This window comes from Halictus rubicundus, chromosome 1 (genome assembly GCF_050948215.1).
Source record: "Halictus rubicundus isolate RS-2024b chromosome 1, iyHalRubi1_principal, whole genome shotgun sequence".
Taxonomy (NCBI): domain Eukaryota; kingdom Metazoa; phylum Arthropoda; class Insecta; order Hymenoptera; family Halictidae; genus Halictus; species Halictus rubicundus.
The window spans coordinates 11,423,458-11,446,137 of record NC_135149.1 but is presented as its reverse complement, the minus strand read 5'-3'; the positions used below and the strand labels follow the sequence as shown (position 1 = coordinate 11,446,137).

The following is a 22,680-nucleotide window of genomic DNA, read 5'->3' as shown; positions in this document are numbered from 1 at the left end:
TTTCAGTGACAGACTACGGGATCCTCCGGCAAACTGGCTGAACTTCTACTACGCCGTTACCATTCCCCTTCCCCGATCGCGCTCTGGCCAGACGAACGCTCTCGGCCGCTGTAAGAGGCGTGCACAAGGCTCGCCGAGACGAGCACAGAGGATTTTACATTCCCGAGGAGAGCTATTCGTGTACAACGAACCCTGCGTGCAGTGCTGTGATTTGACCGGCGATCGGCCCCCCATCCTTCGATCGGTCGATCGATCGATGGACCGGGGTTTACACTTTCAATAATTCTTGCGAATAGACTGCAGATCTTTATGCGAAGCAACCCAGACCCAGTGCACAGTGACCCCAATGTGCCTTATTTCAGCCCCCCTCCCCAATAGGGAGGGGAGCCAATAGGGGTCTGTTTCCGTAAAAACAAATTAACCCCTTGTCCTACAATATCGGGTCATACTCGTGATGAAGATTCAGGAACATAGTCTAATAAATATGTACGTTATTAACCCTTTGCACTCGGCGCTACTTTCAATCTGGAACTAAATTTTTCTTCCATCGTACAATATTTTCATTTTATTCATACGAAACTGATACGATTTCTACATATAATATTTAAATGTTTAGTAATCTATTAACTACAAATTTTGTAATGTAACAAATATTTTGCAAAATTTTTTGTCATTTCTTTGAAATAATGCCACAACAATTTCTAGTGGTGCTTCAGAGTCACCACTCGAGTGCAAAGGATTAATTTCCTTTACACCGAAATAAAATTCTACTTCGGCGTTCTTAACACGTCGAGCCCGGCGTCGGTCCCTGGGGACCGACAGTGGACTTTTCGTTTGGACAGCGTCGGTCCGTGGGACCGACAGTATCAAAGTTAAAAAATGAATGTAGTACTTTATTTTTTTATTTATCTCTGTTCATTCGAACCGTCTCAAATATCGCCGTTAAGTGCTCGCTCGCTGCCGGCTGAATGGAAAGGACAGCAATATCGGTGCTGGGCTCAGCGTGTTAATGTACATCCATTGGAGAACATATAGGCATACAATAGTAGAATTACAAAAAAGTTCTAATCACTGAAACCGTAAAACAAATCGTACTGCAAGGGGTCAAGGGGGTATACTGATTTTTCATTTTCAAGCAATCGATTTTCCGCTTTCTGCATTTTCTTGAAGTATAATTGTAGAATATGTGTGCAAAAGGATTTAATTGAATTCGTAAAATCTTCACCAAGTACCCTGTCATAGCACAAACCAAAATTTCTTAAGTCTGTCAATTTGTTCTCATTCCTTTTTGATGCTAATGACCGAAAGATATAAAAGAAATCGGTATTTCGACTTCAAAATCATTTTGCAAATAATCAAGATTTTTCATTTCTTTCGGTTCGGACCGCAACTGCATTCATACTGATTGATGAACATTTCTTGGTTTCGGATCAGTAGGAAGACCGAAATCATGGCAACCGTCGACCCAAATTTATCAAAACATTATAAACAAATATGCAACTGATGTAATTTTGATTATTCTTACTTTCTGAACACGTGTGTGTTCACAACTCGTACGTATCCAGAAATATATACCTACGCCAAAAGAAATAACAGCACAATCTCAAACACACGAACAAACGGAAAGGTCGTGCAGTTTCGTGCACAGATTGGAGGATCGTGATAGAGATAAACATGCCACGAACAGTTCCCAACAGTCGTAAACAGGTAGTAATTTTTATTTCCGATTCGCAGCAAATTCGAGACAGCACGAATTCCAGCGACTTGACAACGGTCGCTCGTTGCAGCGCTCAAAGAGCTTATTAGCCGCGGTTACAAGTTATGTAATTGAATCGTGCGGATTTCGTTACTCGGATTACATAATCGATATAATGCTTGCCACGGCCTACCGAGGAAAAGCAATCATCTCCGTGCAGAAAACATCGCGACCGAGTCCGTTCGAACAATAATCTAGGTCAGAGATGAGGATACAGTCTGCCCTCTCGCAACCCGTCGACGAAATTTCTGTCTCGACGAGAAGAGAGAACGGTTATCGTTCGTCGACAAGACGTGGCACCTCGTCGACAACGGTACCTCGACGAACCAAAGCCCTGACCGTCTGCGACGATGATTTATAAGTATCAGGAAGGAATCTCGATTCTCGATTAGAGCATGCGTTCGTGACTTACTGTCACAGGCTTCAACCCCAGACGCGAAAAAACGCGCGAATAAACACTTTGCGAAAGTTAAGCGCAATGTTCCATGCTCGACATCAGAATAAATCGCATACAGTGCACTACAACAAACAACGCTTATCGCCGGTTTTTGAATTAGCGACTGTTAACAGATAGTGACACTTGATTCAGCGCCATTTTTAAATTGTATTACGAGAGGTCCAAGGTTAAGAATCTCTAGGCGATCATAATTTCTATAAATCAACATTTCTTGAATCCCTCCATTCTAAACTAACATTTCTCTGACACTTTAAATACACTTCCGTGGAAAATATGATAGTTTGTAGACTGTCGAGAAAAATGACTAGATCAAATAGAAAACGGTAACAACATGTGAAGATTTTAAAAATACTGTTCGATTATTTCCAACTAATTAAAATTGAATGAATGCTTTTCCAGCTCTGCTATCTCACGATTAATGCAATTTTTATTCTGCATAAAAATCCGCAGTCTAATAATTCGTATTGCTTTAAAATCAATGTAAAATAAAAATGGAAATTACGATGGAAAGCTTCAACACCTCGAATGATAAAAATGTTGTTTAAAAGCAAAAATTATATTATGAGAGTTTCTTTAAATTCTTTTGAACATTTGAATTTCGTAGCTCTGAACTATAATACTTCGAAGTACTTAAATTTTTACGGAATTTTTAGGAGAATCCTAATATGATAGTTACACCATAATATATACAGTAGTATACCATTCGAGGGTTGAATACGACCAAAGTGGGAAAGTTCAAATTTGAAGGATCAAATTGAATATTGATCTCTTTGCAAGAATATAAAGAAATATTGGAATATTGGTCTCAATCTAGTTGATGGTATAATTCATCTCTTTGATGGTCCCAGTAAGTGACAAGTAGCAATTTTCATTTACCCTGCAAGTTCGCTTTTTCGAAATTTGTTTCAGAGTATTTTTCTTCGGGTCCTTCGGAGAGGTCTAGAAGTTCGAAGGTTGGTTTCTGGACTGTTGCGAACCTCGATCAAGCCTGGATCCATCGTGCAACGTTTTCTCCCGTTTTCCATCGCGATACGCATTTAACTCGAACCGACTGCGCTCGGCACGTTGCCGGGTCGTCGTTGCGTCGGCGCGCCGTCATTGACGCCGACTCCGACGACCTCCGGCGCGTCCAGGACCGTACGACGAACCATCGAATTGACATTTCAAAAATTTCCAATCCACACTAGCCCTCACCATCATCATCGCACACGGCCACAACCGAATCTCCCTCGAAACATCCCATTTTTCCACGATCTTCCGCCGAACGACCTTTCTGAAACAAGCAAAGACAAACTCTCCGCGCACAGACCTTAATTACGATACAACAACTATATTTTACAGCCTCGCATTTCCTTCGTAATGGAATTACGTTGCACAACGGAGATACACAATCGGATATAAATAGAACAGTTTTCCATGGAAGATAAGATAAGCATCTACCTCGCAGATGAATATCGTGATCAGCCAATGCAAACAGCATTCCGTCCCGTCAACAGATGCCGAACGCGTCTCGAAAGTTTTTCATCCTTTTTCGAGACTGATATAATGGAAATTAGAGAATTTAACGGGTGGACAATAGAACGTTGAACGGTGTCGCGTCTCCAGTGTTTGATAATATCTTCGATAAATTCGCGATGATGATCACGAGCGCCCCCGTCGTGTGCAGCCCTGCGCGTAGGGTGACTCCGCCGCCATGTCGACGTTCACCCCTATAGTTGGTGCACGCCGCAACCCCCGATACGTTCCCAGTTGACCGTGAATAGAGAACGGGGCGGATTTCGCGGAGGAAAAAGGTCGGGCTAGTTTCGGGTCTGGTTTTGTGGAGAATAATCGCTCGCAGTAGCCGACGTGCCGGTTCCGTCGCGGCTGGTCGCACTCGCGAGGAGTATCTGGGCTATGAATGAAGACCCAACCCTTTCATCTCGAGGTAATTAACGGGGAACGGTTTTGACGGGTGGCTGGTTGGTCAACCGATGCGCCAGAATGGTCATCTTTCGTCACGTCGCCGGGATTGCGTCATTGCGAATCAATTTTTTCTTGGCCCCGTCGAGATCGGACGGACGTCGAACGATCGATTTATCAGGGAGCCCCCCGTGAGAGCTGCGGAACGATGACGAAAGTAATCCGAGTGCGTGAATATTCATTCTCTCGCCAACTATAATATCATTTCTCGTTTCTTTTCTTTCTCTCTCTCTCTCTCTGTCTCTCTTTCTTTCTCTCTAACCCCCTCACAGTCTCTGAAACCATTTTTTTCTTTTTCTCTCCACCGTGTGTGTGTGTGTGTCGTTTAAAATTATATTCTCGCTCGCGTAGCACGACCGTGTTTTGCCCGTGGATTCGCGGCCGCCGGACACCCGGTTCGCGGACAACGCACGCGACGTCGAAAGACGTCACACACCGCGAAATCTAGGACAACAGATTGCACACAGTGTTACGAACGACGCATTTGTTACGGGTACGTCCGACGCTCGAACACACCGCTTCGGATAGAAACGTGCCACGGGCACGCACGTTCTGCTTCTTCTCTTCACTGTCTCTCGACAAACGAATAAAAAAAAAATATATCGGACACGGACCGTACACGGAATTTTTGCATCCTCTCCCCTCTCTCTCGGAAACGATATCAATCTGACTGTTATGGGACCGTGTATAGTTCTCATCCAAACAGAAACAGAGACTAAAACCATACTCGCCAAAAAAAGATCAATAAACAAAATCCTACCCGACGACGGAGACATTGGTGTGAACGTGGTCTTTTACGTTTCGTAGGTATTGATAGTGTTACTCTTGTCCGTAATCCCCTGGCCAGGACCCAGCGTCTTTAAAATATCATGCCCCCGCGATCGAGCGTCCGTGGTGAGAAGGATAGTCCAGAAGGTAACGATACAACCCCAATTTACTTTTAGTCTGGTAGAACAATTGGTGCGCAGCGACGAGCATAGTTCTGTGTAGATTGCACCCCCGGTGCCACGGGTTTAGCTTATAGTGTGGTTAGCCGTGTGAAACGATGCTGGCTCGGAAGCTCCGCTGCCTCTGGCAAGGCGATCCCTTCAGCTCTGTCGAGATTTCAGAGATGGATGCCCATCCTGAAGAAGTATCAGGTAGAGCTGCCGCTCGAGTGCCCGTTCCACGAGAGCCGGGACATTTTCCGGCCGCAGCAGAAGGCCAAACACCAGCACAGACCGTCGCAATGGACCTGCGGACTATGCGGCAAGTCATTCTACGCGGAGAAACACCTGGATGCTCACTTCGATAACAGACACAAGAGCAACGTTAACACGGTACGGGCACGCGTCATTTTCACCCCGGATCACGAGCTACATTCGTCGTTCGAGCTCGCCTGTCAGGAACTCTTCGTTTTCCTCGCGACACGTTTGCGACCAGCGCTTGTTTCAACAACAATGCTCGTAGTTATAGCGTTCCATTAATGGTAGTCTTATACATTATATGAAAGAATACTGGAAAGTTACAAATTCTTCAAATGTCACATGTTACAATTTTAAGTAATATCGTGTACAATGTTAATTTGATTTTCCTTATGTTGAACGGAAAATGTGTGACGTTGGTCGTAAACGTGTTAACACCTCCCAGCGACTAGTCCATGATTTTTGAAAGCCATGGCTGAGGAGTTTTTAATAGACCTTCCAATAGTAACAGTAACTTCAATCATAAACCAACAACTCACCCTCAACGTAATCTAATAATTTAATAATTTCGTTTGAGATTATTGTATAAAAGGAGATTTTTAAAGTTCCATTTTGATACAGCACGATTATTGAAAAGCCTATCACAGGCTTCCTGTAGATAAAGTGTTAACTCTTCCGGGACGACGCTCGACTCTCGGCTTCTTCCTGCACAACCGAGTCAAACTGCAGCTGTCGCAGTCATAAGTTGATTAATTAGACTTTTTCATATTTCCCACAACTTCGAAGAAGCAAACAGTAACAAATAGACTGCGGATTTTGTGCGTTTATAGGAAAAATGAGCAGGTGATACTTCAAATGAATTTGACTGGCACATTATTTACAACCTATTGAAATTATTATTGATCTGTTTTCGTGTAACTCCCTTTTCTTGTAATTGATGCGGTCCATGATCGTCAATGATTTGAATGAATTAAGTTCGATAAATTTCACTTCGTTGTGACACAGTATCCATATTGGCATAAACTGTATTGTACAAGAGAACCTCGATTATCTAAACTAGACAGGGAAACGCGTGTTCGAATAATAGAACAGTTACTTAGTTACAGTAGTAGATTCAATCTTTATTGATTTGCTCAATGTGTTGCAGCTGAAAACGTTTTAGATTGGGCTAACGTGCAGCGGGTTGGAGTAATAGAGAATTCGGATACCAGAGGTACGGATAATCGAGGCTCTAGTGTATTTACGTTGATTGTGGTACAATTTTCGGCATCTAAATTTTACTTGCCATTCAGATTGTTTCGTTTCTTTACGACATTTCTCTACGCAAATAATTACAATTTGATTCGCGTTATTCTACTTTCGATAAATGCATCATTGTACATACAGTGTAGTGAACATTGAAAAGATAAATTGTATCTTCTAATTCGCCTTCCAATTAAATCGCAAGATAGAACGAAGTTTCTCTCTGACCCAGCAGAAGGGTGTCACCGTGTCATTCGGCACAAGAATGAATAGTTGAAAGTGTCGATTGATTATGCTCTTTAATACAATTGGTGACGCAAACTCGCCACTGCAATGCACTCTTCCATCGTTGCATCGTCAATTTAGAATTTTAAATACCGATTTTACGCAAATACACGCAAATGGAGCATCGAGTATCTCCAAGTCTGATCCAGTGTTTACTTGTACTACTTATTATTCAGACACACAATTTAACACTAGAACTACCGAGCCCTAAGCGTGACTTAGACTTATCCCTTTATAATAACAGCAAGCTTGAATTTGCTCAGGTTTTATACGATTTTTATGGTAACATGTACTCCAAAGAAGAGATATATTAAAAATTTCTCGTGAAAACGTTTTCATAGTTTTACTAATCGTGAAAGAAAAAATCATCCACCAGCCATTTTGACTGGTTCGGTAGTTCTAGGGTTTGTATATTTTATATTCTCGTACACAAGGCCTCGTAAACAGCAGAGATTTTAGATAACAAGCGTTGTGCAGTTAATTCTCGTCAACCGCAGACAGTAAAATGTTATATAAACAACACAGTTAATCGGGTTATAAGTGGCAACAGATTATTTTCATCGCAACTTAACGTGTTAATTCCTTGTCGAACTAGTGACACGATACGTACACTTATGCTAGCAAATTACTTCGCTTCCATTCATAGTAATTTACCAGGTGAGCTAACAACTGACTCCAACCTGTCTGACGATACGAACTCCTTCCCCGAAGAACCGACGTTGTGGGCAATGAACAAATTCTCTCTCTTTCCATTTATGCGACAAAAGAAGGATTCCTGAAGATTGTTAACACGCTTGTTACCTGTCAAAATTAGCCAAAAACGTGGAATAAGATTTTATTGTCCACAGTTTCGGTTCCAAGAAAATCGAAGTTAATGTGTCCGGTTACGACCAGTCAATTCTACTTCTTGCGTATACTTGTGCATGCGAACCTGACAACGAAGATGATACCATAATCCGTTAAAAAATTTACGAAATAGAGAGCAGAAAGACGAACAGAGAAAAAATGCTGGCCACCTAATATGTTCCCAGTCGACCCAGAAAAAAACACCTCTGATCGATCAAACTGCAAGCGATTTGACATTCGACATTTGCACTTCCAAATAGAAAGCTATAAATACCGTTACCAAGGGAAGCTCTGATAACTAGACTGCGGATTTTATGCATTCACGGCAAAGTGAAATACATAACAGACATTGGAAGAATCGGAGAATAATAACCCATTACGCACCACGATCCTCATTTGGGATCACGCACGCGGATTGCACTAAGGAATGGCATAAAAAGAACTAAACACATTCCAAGCACCGTCATCCCCAAATGGGGATATTTTTTCAATCGATCAGAAGAATAATTAATTTTTCACATTTAATTTAACCTTTGGCGTAAATCGTCTTGGATGTATAAATATTGTACTAACCATCTAGAGTAAAAATTTAAAAGATTTGGTACTCAACGGGTTAAGCGAATAAATACATTTATATTGCACTCCCGTGTCATACAATGTATACAGAAGATTTTTATTTTTCACAAAGATCCGCAGTCGACCGATAACGAACGTACTAGTAAATAAGAAAAAGTTTCACAGAGGAATATACCTGCTGATGATACAAATTCTCTGAGCAGGCGGAGGACGCGGTGTGCCTGGCGGACTATTGCGACATCATGCGCTGCGACGTCCTGGGCAACCGTGACTTCGAGAGCTCGCTGGTGGACGACGAGCCAGGACATCACAGCACGGACATCCAGGTGTGGAAAGAGAACACGGAGCAACGTTCGACCACGGTGATCGAGTGCAACCTGCGTAGTTTGTCGAGGACGCACCCGGTCGAGAAGTTGTGCACGATGTCGGACGGCGGGGCCGTCAGGAACATCCAACAGTACTGTCATCGAGAAGACAACGGGGCCCTTGAGAATCACCGATTGCCGGGGACGGCGTACTACGTTGAGATCGCCGGCCCCGACAATAAAAGCAACGCATGCGACAACGAGGACGACGAGGACGACGAAGACGACGAGGACGACGAGGAGAACCTGGTCGAAGCCGCGTTGCCCGCCGTGGACAAGAAGCAGAGACGCAAAAGCCTCCACCTGAGGAAGCTCAAGTCCAACTGCAAGCCCGAGGAGTTGCAGAAGCTGAAGCTGCAGTGCGAAGTTAGTTGGGGACAAGGGGATTTGATTAGCACTAGAATCATCGGGCATTATACGCGATTGATGGGCAAAGTGGTTCGTCTGATGGTCGCGGTGATTCAGTCCTGATAAGGAACATTGATCCTTCGGACTGCGGATTGCATGCATCTATGACAAAAATGTGTAGGCGAAACATAAAATAGTGGCACTATCAAAAGATTATAAGAATTCTAATTTATTATTTGTGACTTGTCCGAACTTCTTTATTCAGAAAAAAGTGTATGCAGGCCCTGTTACTTGCGATCGGTGTACACAATTTTTATTTCGCATAAAGATCCGCAGTCTAGTCATGACAAAACTACATTCATTCCGGTTTCTCGGAATTTTGGCTCTAATATACGTTTCAATGAAGAAGCTTGTCCATGAAATTCCTTTGAAAATATTTTTCTAATTTCGATAATCAAAACTGAAGACACGAAGAGGTCAGAAACAAGTAATTTCGTGGCGTGTTCGGTGGTTCTAGTGTTAAGCCTGCTGTTTCGAGTCGAAAGAACTGTCGAATATTGTCCCCTTAAATGTCACTGAACTTCTTCCGAATTGTTTGAAATGGTTCCATTCAGTTCTTGAACTCGCTAGCTAGGAGATTGTTCAGCCGTGTTTGCTTGGAAACTCGTTTTAGTATTTTCTCGTGACTGTGTGTTTGTTGTATAAAGTCTACTCAAATTTCTGCGAACCCTTCAGTCGCAGAAACTCGTATTCGTCTCGATACAAATCTTATCAACCGACGATAAGGATTGTTGACTTATAGAGATTGTAAAGCTTGATTCTTTGGAAACGATACGGTTATTAACACTAGGTTTACGAAGCACTGAAAGTGACTATTTAAAAAAAAAATATTTTAAAAATAACAAGAATGTGCTTCCCATTTTTTTTTAATGACATATACCCAAAGAAATAAATTTGTTAAATAATTCATGGATATTCTTTAGAATCATAATAATTTTAAATTAAAGATATTAGAACCCGTCATTTTGATGAGTCCCGTAAACCTAGTGTCAAATGGGACCATTTCTCTGAATCGATCATATTATGACTAAAGAGATAGAAACTGTACAAATATTTCTTTTATGACAAATGATTGCGTCTGAACAATGAGCTAAATAGAGGACGAGGAGCTTAGAGAATGGACGTCGAAGAAATTCTGCATGCGATTGAAAAGTACAGGTACTGGTCACTGTTTAAAGGTTTCGATCCCCGTAAAAACGCTTGACTAATTAATTCCGATTAATTAGAGACAACCCTTGTAGAAAGTGAACAGTATCCTCCGGCTAGATCCAATTTCTAGCTAATGTAATTATTAAGTTATCTATGATGTGCATCGAGACGCTTCCAGGTAATCGATACAGGCTGCAATTCGTAAAGTATCTAGACTATGGCTGTAAAATTGCAATTAGGTACCATCAGCATCGCTATAGTCGAACAATCGAGTCTTTTCAGCTTTGAGTTTGCTTGAAATATCTTTTCTGATGAAATATGCGATCGAACAAGGCTCGATTCATGTCCGGTTCTTGTAGTAAGGGTTAATATTAATTATGGTTGCTGTAATCACGATGATAATTTTTGTTGTCTTTGTAATATCGACAGATATTGGTCCGCGACTGCATTGCTGGGCTTCTGACGAACCTCTCGGTGCGGGACTTTCAAGAAATCGAAGGTACGTGGCTGCATAGCAATCGATAAAGTTGGAGGTACAGGGAAATCACTGACACAAAGTCTACCGACGCTAGATTCGATTGAGAACAATTTAAGTCGAGAACAGACTTGGGTAATTATCAATATTATTAATTGGTACACAGTCAATTTTTTACTCTTTGGATTTGGGATTAGACTTTAAAATCTGCATTTCAATTTTTCAAAAAGAGTTCAACAATATATTCGATGGGTCAGCAAAATAATAAAAGTCAGAGTTGTGCTAGTTGTACAGAAAAGTGCATTTAAAGTGCAACGTGAGACCCAGTTTCCTAGATTTTGAATGTGAAAGTTGATATTACTTTTCTTTCTCTAAAAACGACGGTTTACACTTTCATGCACATGTTTTATATCTGCTCGACTGTTTCTAAATTTTGTATTCTAATTTTTACACTATCTACAAAAACTTGAGGATTTGTCTGAAGTTGTAACATTGAAAAATTTTAAGATTTGTATTTGTTTAGAGATTGGTATTTATGTTATTAGTAAGGTCTCGTATCGGGTTTTAGGGGAGCTAAACCGCGCGATATGCTGGTATCTCAGCTGCGACAGGTACTGGGAGGACACGAAGAGGCAACAGAGGCACACACCTTGGTACCTGCTCACTATTTTTCTGACTATTCTGTCCACGTCGATTTATGCATGCTACTATGTCATCTGGGTCCTGTTCAAGTACGTACGTCGACTCCAAATACTTCTCAACATTCTGAAGCATGCATGCTATCAAACTGCATACATTGTAATCTCATGAATATTTCTTCAAGTTATAGATTAAACAGAACAACAAGAAGATCTGAGAGAATTATTTCTATCCACAGCTTGTTACTTTTTCAATCCATGTAGACAATTTTCTAGGCAGTGTGAACCCATAGGTGTTCCCACGATGCACTGGTGGTTTAGCGTAAAAGAATCGATACTCGAACGTTGAAATTGGTGTAATAGCGTTTCCAGCGATTTATCTTCGTTCTATATTTACCGAAGCGCAGCGATAAGAGAGCAGTCAATTCTAGCAGGATTTAACAATTTACCAATACGGTCGACGTGTTCGAAATAATCGACGCGTTTAAAACTGTACTCAAGGTCTCCCATAACAGCATGCAAATATAAAAGAAAAAAGAAAACGGTCCCATTTTCTCACGTCAACACGTTAATCGATATTGTTTGTCGCTAAATTTCTCCTCCCAACGAAACGCAAAAGATAAGATTGTATTTGTAAACACGGTCGCGTTCTTTTAAAGGGTGTTACCTCGTATTCTGTGTAAACATTTCTTCAAACGAATTCCGGACTCCGACATACAATATCTATCGAGCGATACTCGTATTATCGTAAAGTGTCACTTATCGCAAAGAATGATTCAGTTCGTTGCATTCTGAACGAAAAATCATTGTTGTGTGTGTGAGAGAGGGAGAGAGAGGGAGAGAGAGAAAGAAAGAGAGAGAGAGAGAGAGAGAGAGAGAGAGAGAGAGAGAGAGAGAGAGAGAGAAAGTGCTAATACGCACACGAAGATAAGCTCACTGAATATTACAAGAAGGCCATTAACATTGTTTCAACGCGGCCGTAGAATGAAAAATATCTAAAATGAATAATTAGCTACACGTGTTTTGCAGTGCTAAATCTTAATTTCGTGCGTCGGCAGTCGATCATAATTCTTGATGTTAAAAAGAAATTTACTTCAAAAATTCTTCGTACACAAGAACAATCTGTAGAGATGAACTAAAATTAACATTCTACGGATATGCTGCTTGCGTCAACCAGCTTCACGGCGTATACAACTTTATTTTCCTGAATTAGTTACACACATGCGACACACGGCAAGAATACAATCGACGCGATGCAAGAAATAGTTTAAAAATATTGCAAATTTAGTGGGAGTTAACCGTGTACAGTTTCGAATGTGGCCTTTAAAATGCTTAAGATTCTAAATGTCTTGAAAGCCTTGAAAGCATTGACGTTGCGCGTAGAGACATACTGTAAGCCAGACTGTAATATTGATCATGATTCATAACACCATCTTGCTAATGTCCTCCCACCTAATCGCAGAAGTGCTTCACGAAGACCTTTAAAAAATTCCAGGCCAACAATCGCCAAGACATTCCAGATTCGTTGCAAAAATATTTGCACTGTGTGCCGTTTAAAAATTATCGAGGTTGCAAAGTTCAAATTAAAATAATCAAAAAGTTTCGATCATTCGAGGTAACTGAACAAATGTTGCTACATGTTAACAGATCTTCTCAGTTGCAGTGTATAGCCTTTAAACATTGCCAAGGTTCCCAGAGTCCCAATTAAAGCAATTAAAAAGTTGCGATAACTCGAGGTAATTAAAAGTTCAGTGCAATATGTTAACAGAGTTTTCTGTAGTCCCAGTTGAAGCAATTAAAAATAGATGTAGACATCAGAATATGACAGACATCATCTCCTCAATTTCATTGTATCGAGCAGAAACAATTAAAAAGTCATTCGAATTAATTAGAAGTTCATTGCTACATTGTAACAACTACGATCACTTCCATTCCGCTGTCTACCCTTTAAAATTGTCAAGACTCTCAGGGTTCCAATCGAAACAATTAAAAAGTCTCGATCCTTCGATACATATCAACAGACACGATCTCTTCAGCTCCGCCATGTATTTTCTAAAAATTGTCAAGGTTCTTCGAGTTCGAATTAAAGCAAAGATAAATCTGCGAACATGATTGGAAGCTCGCTGCTACAAGTATGTTAGAAAATCCGATCTTTTCAGTTCCGCGGACGAAGACAGACTAGACGGAACCGGAAGTCTGGACTACAATGACGGAGATCTAGCAGCTGCGTCGTCGTTGCACAATCCGAGTGGTTCTGGGGAGGGTAGGTCGAGCGAACGAAGGAAATGCGATCTTGGAGACGAGAAGCTGCCCGGTTCGAACGAGGACATGCCTGACCATTACATTTACGTATCCTACCCACCAGAGCTAAAGCGGCGATTACTGGAGAGGTAAATAGACTGAGAAAATATCGGCTAAGTCGGCAGACGATCGTTCACCGAAATCGTACAGTGATCCCCCTGATTACAGCTGCTACAACAGAACCACTCGACTCTGAACGGGCTTGGGCCACGATCGAGAAACACGGCGAGCGACTCGATCTCCTTTCTGAATTTTCCTCCCCCGAATCTTCGTGTTTTCTATACCAACTGTGGGAATAAATTGTAAGATGTACACAAGATGCCTGCCTCTTCATTCTTACCCCTCCTCCAATCTTTAAAAGTACTATCTTCCATCTGCAATCCGTGGGTGAGTCACTGGAACTTTTAACCGAGTGACTTTTCAGTGATAAACATTTAGCGAGACGCAGCGTACGACAAATACAATTGACGTAACAACAATTGCGCCATAAGCAACGTAAATACAGTGTACTTTAGACTGGCAGACACGATATATCGAAAGAGTCACTTGTATTAAATTCAAAGTGTTGAAACTGCCTACAATGCCCGAGCTCGGCGTCTTTGTACTTGCGCAGAGATAAATCAATATAAAACTATCTAAAAATAGGAAACACGGAAACGATAGTAAAAGTAGACCAGAACTAAGTATTCAGTTGATGACGCAAGGGTAGGTTTTGAAGTCTAGTGCTTTCCTGACCAATCTTTCACGGGCCATTTCAAAGTACCATCTAATTAATCACTTCTTTCGAGATTACTGATTGAAAGAAAAAAAATAACCGAGCCTCTTTTTAACATAATAATCACTGAGAAGCCTGCAGATATGCTTGCAAATGCTTGTAAACAAAGTAGTAATCTTTCTGCTTCGTTTTCGACTGATAAGGAGATTGCAAACTGTCCGACGTGTTGCTGACCTAAACGGAGGCACTTTGGCCTATAATGAACGGGTGCGAGTAATGAACCACCTCGTTCGTTCTCTCAACTTTATTGAACCACGAAGACTCTAGAACCAGTAAGTCATTTTAATGGACCCGTCGGAGTCCCGCTGCGTGTCCATCACGCTGGACTGTCGAACCAATCGACGCACGCTGGCGCCACTCGGTCTCTGTTGCTCCTCCAACAGCCTCTGAGGAATGGCGATAGGTTGTTCAGGCACCTCGTGCATCTCCATCGTCTCTCTGGCCGATAGATCCTCGTAGGAAGCTGCTGCGGACGAAGGTCTAAAAGAGGGAAAGACTATAATACATTCCTATCCATGGCTGTACACGATGGACACACCTAAACGACTCGAATAATTCAGACGTTCGGTCTAACTACGTAGCTTTAGACTCTGCTGGTCTAACAGAAGCTCATGGCTCCATTTCTGATTGCTTATGAACACGATTCTAGACCACTGGGAGATTATAAGGGAGACATTGTGCTAAATCTAGAGTGAACACCACTGGTTCGTGTATAGTAGGGGATCATGCATACTTTATGGTGATTCCACTAAGTTTCGTGCATAGTTCTAGAACACTAGGAGATCATGAGTGAACTTTACACCAGCATTAGGTCATATCTATAGCAAAGATTCTTGGAAGACATAAGCTCCAAGTAATAGGAGATCATACAAACTTTATATGGCGATTCCACTAATTTTGGAGCATAGTTCTAGAGCACTAGGAGATCATCGGGGAACTTTATACCCGCTATTGTGCTCAATCTATAGCAGAGTTTACCGATTACTGGAAAACAGGTATGGCTCGAGTGTAGGAGGGGATTATACAAACTTTATGTTAATTTCACTAACGTTTGGAGCATCGATAAGGGGCAATAGGAGATCATAATGGACCTTTAGAATGACACTAACTAGATTTAGAACATTGTCCTAGAATAACAGGGGATTATAATGGAGCTTTCTCTTACGTTCCAAGGTAATAGGAGATCATATTGAAATGGTAACATTCTGGGAAACTTTATGGACCCTGGTTGAGGAATGAGTTCAACAAGTTATCATAGGAGCTTATTTTCCCTAATTCTTCCCTGCAGATGTAAATCTAAATTATAAATGTCCCATAGAACTAATCCATTTTGAGGATGCTGGAAACCCAGCCAACACTAAAACCAACGTTTCAGTAGCTAGATCTACCCCTAACTTCGGAGGATAAGGGACGTACAAATTGACAGGGAGTCGAGATCTATAAATAGGCTGATCGAATGACAACTCGGGACCCGCTACCAACGACTCGTACTTTATTGGAACGCAACGGAAGCAGTCGGCACAGGTCCAATCCTTCCCGAACAGCTCCCCCTCTTCGACAGTCTGGGGCAATCGATGATGCAGCGTCTCGGGCAAACGCAGGCCAGACAGTCCACCGATCACAGAGACGCATCCCAGTATCACGAGGGGCAAGACCAAGTTCTCCTTACCCTGCAAATGACGTAAATGACGCTCGATCCCGGACTGACCGAGGCCGAGCTCTGCCCCGATAAGCTTATTTACGATCACTCACCAGATAAGTAACAAAAGGAATGATGATAAGTCCGAGACCACTGATGTAAGCCGAAAAGCCGATTGCTACGCCGCGCAGTTGCGTGGGGTAAAGTTCACCAGCGAACGGATATATTATTAGGAAAGAGGCCGATATCGCCGATTTTGACAGCAGGAACAGAATCAGCGTGAGCACTACTGCGTCTAGAAGAAATCGCAATTGAACAGTCATGATGAACAGTGATAGCAGCTTGATGACGCTTTCGACCAGATGTTTTTAGCTTCTTTTACGACCCTGGTTGCATTTACAAATTTTAGTTTCTTGGTGAAGGTTCAACGTTTGGCACTTTGCTTCCTTGATGAATGAATAAACATGCACGACATACTTTATATTTTCTAAGAAAACATATCAAATTGGTCAACGAGGGGTTTTCTGTCGCCTTAGCATGTTGACTGCCGCCTGGATATTGTGTGTTTCATCAAGGGTCAAGGGTAGTCACGTGACTTTTTCAGAGTCAGCAGGTCGGTAACTGCTGTACAATTCCCATTCACAGCCATCAGACACAGACTTCAGATCTGTCTTGGTCTTGATCCGACGCCAGAAATGGGAGGAAAGTTTTTGGCTTCATTTTTCAGAGAATCAAGACAAAATATGGCTCAGTTTTTATCTAGAGATATTTTCTAGTACGCGCTACCCTCGGTTTCATCCAGAAAACTCATCCAATGGGATAAAAATGCTTGGATTCCACGTCATGTACATCGTCAATTTTTGGCATAATTCTAATGCTTATATTACAAAATATCTGCATAATTGCGTCAGCTCATAACCAGCGCGCACTGCATTGAACCTTCCCCTTTCGAATGAGCCCTTCCCCACGTAAAATATTCTCATATCAAGACGAAAATTTTCCTCCCGTGAAACCATTTTTCGCCTATTTTTGTCGGTAACGTGGTCACTCTACCTTACCGCGGATCTACGGAGACTTGGCCCTTATGGAGTTTGCACCTCACATTATAATCTAGTTCGTTTCAGAACGAATAAATTGACATATATATCTAGTGACATTAATTTTATGACAATCGTTTTCAAGCAAATGTGATCACCGTAGCAATGAATGTGTTATCAATCATTTTGAAATCCAAGCGTTCCCAGCATGAATTTCATTTAAATATCGAGAGATATCGATGAAAAGTGCTAAACATTGTACAGGTCCATCTCAAGCGTCATCAGTTGATGGATTAGGGGAAGTTAGGGTACCAGTCGAGAGGAGTACAGTGGCGATGCAGGAGACGCCAGCGACAACCATGCACAGACAAAGCGGCCATCGACGACCCCATCGATCCATCACCACCCAACAAGCCATGTAGCTGGGAATTTCTGCGAGGGATGAAAAGAAAAAGCTCAGATGCTCCTCGTTTCCCAACGCTGGCCCGTAATACGACAAGCCAACGTACACCATGTTGTTGGCGAACCTGAGGACCAAGAACTGTGTTCGATAAACTGTTTCTCTTAGGTCATCTCATAAATTGTGTCGTATTTCATTGAATTGCATGTGTACGCATATCAATATTTTATCTCTTGATTTCTGTCTATCTGAAATGTTCATTCGAGGCATTTAGAACGCTATTTTCCTTCACGATTATTGAGATTGTAAAGACGCATCCATGAAGAATTATTCAACGAACTCATTTCTTTGGAAATATATTATATTAAAAATGGCTAAAAATTTGAATAGACATATTCTCGTCATTTTTATAAAGTAATGTAAAATAGTCAGTTTTAGCGCTCCGTAAACCTAGTGCTTAATATTCAAAGATTAAAAATTCTAACTGAGAAATTTAAAGCATTGAAAAACAACACGATTGTCGTTCAATTGCAACCTGAATATCATAAATTGTTAGCTCGGATATGGAAACATCCCAATATCCCAAATGATGTTTTTAAACGGAGAATCCATCGCAAACGTTTTACGGCTTCAATCTGTTGTTGAACTTTGGATAAACTTCGCGACAAGACAATCTAGCAGTAACGTAAACACAGTCGCAGTTCAATGAAGCGTTCATATCATCAATTTCTTGATCAAGTTTACACTGCATTCCAGTCGTCAATGTCTCCCTCGACCGAAGTTCAACAGATTGCAACCAAGCAATTTTATCAACAATATCCCCAAGAAAATATCATGAACATTCTATCGTTCCTCTAATCTCATATCTCTGCTAATCAACTGATAATTATATAGCGAGAATTGCTTCATCGAAGTAGTTTATTGCGATCGGTCACTTGAATTTTGATTTACCAATTTAGAGTAATTAGACAGGTCTTCAGACGCATGTTTGGGGTCTTGAAGAGGGAAAGGACACCTGGCCCACTGCGTAATCGCTCTTCTTCGCTTTTAGACCGTGACATCATCATTCGCTGGCGAAGTTTCTGAGTGAAAGAAGCGGGTAGCTCTTTGCCGTTGACTTTCGCCAGGGTTTCGAGGATGGCGTTTGCTTCTACCAGCCGGCCTTTTGCCAGAAGCCATCTCGGTGACTCCGGAAGGAACCTGAAATGATCTTAGGCGGTTGAAAATGACATCGTGTGGACCAGTGTTCGTGCACAGTAGGGTGGTCTTTAATTTTTAATTCATTCAATTCTTTTTCAGTCTTAAACCTCCAAATTGTGACACTTTGCATCATTCTTTTCTAGGCTAGTCTTGGAGATATTCTCCTGAAATTTAGATGGTTTTAAAACCTATACTTTGAGGGGTAAGTTCATCCCCTAAGCCTGGATATCCTCCAATAAAAAAGATACGTGTCAAATGTTTTTAGATGATGTTCTGACAGAGTGCTGTAGCTAAGGACCACCATAATGGACAGGCACACAGTCATCTACTCACCACCAATAGAGGATGTACATGAGAAAAGGCGCGCTGGTTGTTATGGCAAGCGTTCGCCAGTCCCTTATCAAGTACGTCAATCCGGCTAGCATACACAGGCCCATTGTGTAAAAGCTGCAAGTCATCACCGTCACGAACGACCGATAGTTCGGTCCGACCAGCTCCAGAGCTGTCGCGAGAAATTAGAAAAGTGTTAGATAAAAACAGGTTCCAGTTTCCAAGCGATCGTTCCTTTCGCTCGTTTATCAGTTGCTCTTACATATGATGAAGGGTATCTGATAAATGGCCGGTATGGTCAGGCCCACGACCACACGCGTCGCCGCCCATGTCCAGAAGCTGTTCGATATCGACGTCAGGAATCCACCTGTGATCAGAGTCGCCAGACAGGTGAAAAAAGACAGCCTCCTGCCGATCCTAGCGAACAGAATACGACCTGTTAGACGATACACTCATTTCGAAGGGAAATGATCATTGATCGCGTTCTTTATTCAGATTACCTGTCGTTTAGGGTGCCAAACAGGTACACTCCTATGGGACCACCTGTGTTCAGGGCGACCAGGCCGATCGTTGGATAAATCGCATGATCGCAGACCAGGTCGAACTGCAAACGTTTCAACAGAAACATTAAACAATGCGTTATTCATTACTTTGAATATTTTGCTCTAATTAGATTTCTTTTGATTTGGAATTTTATAAGGTTGCTGCAAATGTTGAATAAATAAAGAAAAATTTAATTTTGAATGCAATCAAGAAACTTGTAGTTTGTTGACAGAATATGTTGAAAAAAGTCATGTTTGTTTAATGGTACTGTCAAAAATCAGACAGTCCATATGCGGCAACCTAATATTTGAACTTATAATATCTAGACTTGTAAATAAATTTTTGCGTTAATGTATCGAGTGTAGCGTAAGAGTGTCCTCAGCATCATAAATCTCAACATTTCAATTTTGATATTATTTTTTTTCATTTTGATATCATACATTGCATTGATTATGTGAAATTTTTCAGTCTACTAGGTCGGCACTCAAAGTGTTAATGAGATGAGATTAAAGATCGTAGATCGTCAGAGGAATAGGAACGTACATCGATGACGATCGAGGACGTTATCTCCGACATGTCGTACTCCCAGCCATGATCGCAGGGGACAACTGGCCACGATAAGTTCGGCATTGACGGCGGTTCCGTCACGATCGATATGTTTTCCGCTGTCCAATCGATATCGTATCGTGTGCACTGGCTGTACGTTTCATTGTCGTCCTAATCATGAAACCGATTGTTACAACGAGGCAATAGAAAGCTATTATGGGAGTTAGGAGCCAAAGTTGATACTCTACCAATAGCTACAACTCTACCAATCGCTCGGAAAGCGTGGAGGGTTGAAATGGGGGATGTACTTCAACAGAACTAATTTGTCTTCAATTGACACACCTGAAACCCACGATACTAGCGCTTAGAAAGCATACAGGGTTCAAATTAGCAATGATGAGCGTTTAAGACTTCGTTTACAAGTGGTTTATGGTCCTTTCTATTAACTAGAGCTGCTACACCACCCTGATTTAACCGAGGATTACATCAAATATGATAGATCCTCGTTTATCTGAAAATGTTGGAGAGTAATATTCTTTCTATCTACCATATCTACCTATACCTCATATATGCAATTATAATTGCACTGGCCCGGAGTTCAGATAATAGAGGCTCAATTATCAGTTCTCATGACTGACAGTAACAAAAAAAAAATTGTTCCGTCTACTAGAAACAAGAAGAAGTTCTACTGAGCAGAAACATGAAGAATATTTTGTAGATGAAATGTTCAAATACGGCTAAAAGGGGGCAGTAATAAGGATTAGGGGATTCGATCAGCTCCTTGCACCTGATGGGTCGGAATCGCGAGTCTTCTTCTACGGGACACGTCCAGGTTCTCCAATCCAGGTACTCTGCACCAATGGGGTGGCGTATTGGCCATGAACAGCTGATTGAAGGCGCAAAATCCGCAAGGTAAACACGCAGGAAGACACACGAGCCAAAGGAGCTTCTTCTGATAGGTGCCGAACTCGCCGACGGTCGGCAAGAGATCGTCAAGATCGAAACCATCCTACAAAAATCCTGCCTCTTAATCATAAATCATGACAATCAACAAATACGAGTTCCATCAAATACAACCGCTGACACGCACCGATGACGAGAAATACGAATCTCTATAATATATCCGTCAAGGTTCTCGATAACGAACAATATTTTGACAAATCATTGAACAAACAACTCTGTTATGCTTCAAAGACGATTGTTGTTTCGCTCAATATTATCTGTGTATACTGAGCACCGCAATCTGGCTGACCAAAGAACATCAGCTGTGTTCTTATATGAATACTTTGATAACTAGAACTAATTTGATGTTGAAGTCAATTTTACATACAGTGAATTTCCGATATAAGCCCCTACAAGCCTCGCGTTTACCGGTCCCTGGAACTACCCACACCACCGCGGGGTATACCCCGTGAGGGGCCTTAAAGCTCGAGAGTCACCGTCGCTGAGCAGTGTAACATAACACGGTCGAGTATATCGGTGTGAGACAAGAAGACCACTACTAATCCAATAACAAAACTTCTTTATATTTCATTATTTTTTTATGGGACTTTCAACAACATATTCGTTGCTTTTTTGAAATGAAAATGATACCAAATACGATATCATTCGAATCACATTTACACTAATTTTCCGTTAATATAATTGTAATGTAAAGCAACTTTTATCGCTCATTACACGGGTAAATATCATCGGAATTATATCAAATTTGGTTTCATTTTAATCAGAAAAATGCCACGAATGTGTTGGTGAAAGTCCCATAAAATAATTAAAAATAAAGAAGCTTTGTAATCGGATTAGTAGTGGTCTTCTGGTCTCACACCGATAAACCCGATCGTGTTCGGCGAGAACTACAGATTTCGTCTAAATGTCGCACGCCACAACTGCCAAAGGGACTTATAACGCGAATTCACATCTTGTAAATTGGTTTGCAACGGACTGTCTGGTTAGATTGCAACCCTAATCGCAATTTCCATCTATCGACAGCTTCGAAAATCACCGACAATACACGCTATCAAGATAAATTGATTGGGAAATCGTGATCCATTAAGATTCTTACGCCCCGATAACGAAAACCACCTAATAAATCTTTGTTCAGACAAATCACTTTGTTATGCATCAAGAAGCTGTCGTATTATTCGAGATTATCTACGTCCTCTGTTGCATCAGCAAAATGGCTGGCCAGAGCACCCTCTAGTCACAATGGACACTTTCATAATTAGATCTAACTTGATATCAAATACAAATTTGACGTCGTTTTCAATCTTCGAGGACTTTGTATCTGGAAAACTAACTTGTAAGGGATCGTATCGTTCCGACCCTTATTATGATTTCTATCGACCGCCAGCACCGAAAAAAAAAAGAAAATCGCTGGTGACGCGTCAAAGCAAATGAACGTCTGTCTGAGACAACTTACATCGTCGGCGTTGGTCGTTTGCTTGTTGTTGGCAGGCTCGGCGGATTGATAATCGTCCAGGTGCTCCATTCTGTTGAACTTCGGCCACGTCCACGGCACCGAAACGGTCGGCGATACCTTAGAAACGCGTTACGTGACGTGCATTAGCTC

General features: G+C 41.5%; 2 protein-coding genes across 5 annotated transcripts; one reads left to right on the top strand and one right to left on the bottom strand.

Moving 5' to 3' along the window:
* The first annotated feature begins 3,896 nt into the window (after positions 1-3,896).
* LOC143354021 (uncharacterized) lies at positions 3,897-13,961 on the top strand. 4 transcript variants are annotated; one of them, XM_076787692.1, is made up of 8 exons: positions 3,898-4,140; positions 4,983-5,090; positions 5,285-5,494; positions 8,512-9,039; positions 10,660-10,729; positions 11,274-11,436; positions 13,503-13,733; positions 13,795-13,961. In XM_076787692.1, the coding sequence occupies exons 1-8, from the start codon at positions 4,114-4,116 to the stop codon at positions 13,838-13,840; spliced, it is 1,383 nt and encodes a 460-aa protein (XP_076643807.1). In that variant the 5' UTR covers positions 3,898-4,113; the 3' UTR covers positions 13,841-13,961. The 4 variants fall into 4 exon arrangements, with proteins under 4 accessions (XP_076643833.1, XP_076643807.1, XP_076643824.1 ...); XM_076787709.1 differs by having other exon boundaries at positions 3,899-4,140; positions 13,813-13,961; XM_076787700.1 differs by having other exon boundaries at positions 3,899-4,341.
* Positions 13,962-14,648: 687 nt separating this feature from the next.
* On the bottom strand, positions 14,649-22,668 carry Cart (Carcinine transporter). The gene is made up of 11 exons (XM_076787564.1): positions 22,531-22,668; positions 20,902-21,123; positions 20,112-20,285; positions 19,526-19,629; positions 19,288-19,442; positions 19,029-19,197; positions 18,447-18,695; positions 17,408-17,622; positions 16,172-16,353; positions 15,911-16,089; positions 14,649-14,899 (listed from the first exon to the last, which is right to left on the bottom strand). Exons 1-11 carry the CDS (start codon positions 22,597-22,599, stop codon positions 14,683-14,685), a joined length of 1,935 nt encoding a protein of 644 aa, XP_076643679.1. The 5' UTR covers positions 22,600-22,668; the 3' UTR covers positions 14,649-14,682.
* Positions 22,669-22,680: the final 12 nt, after the last annotated feature.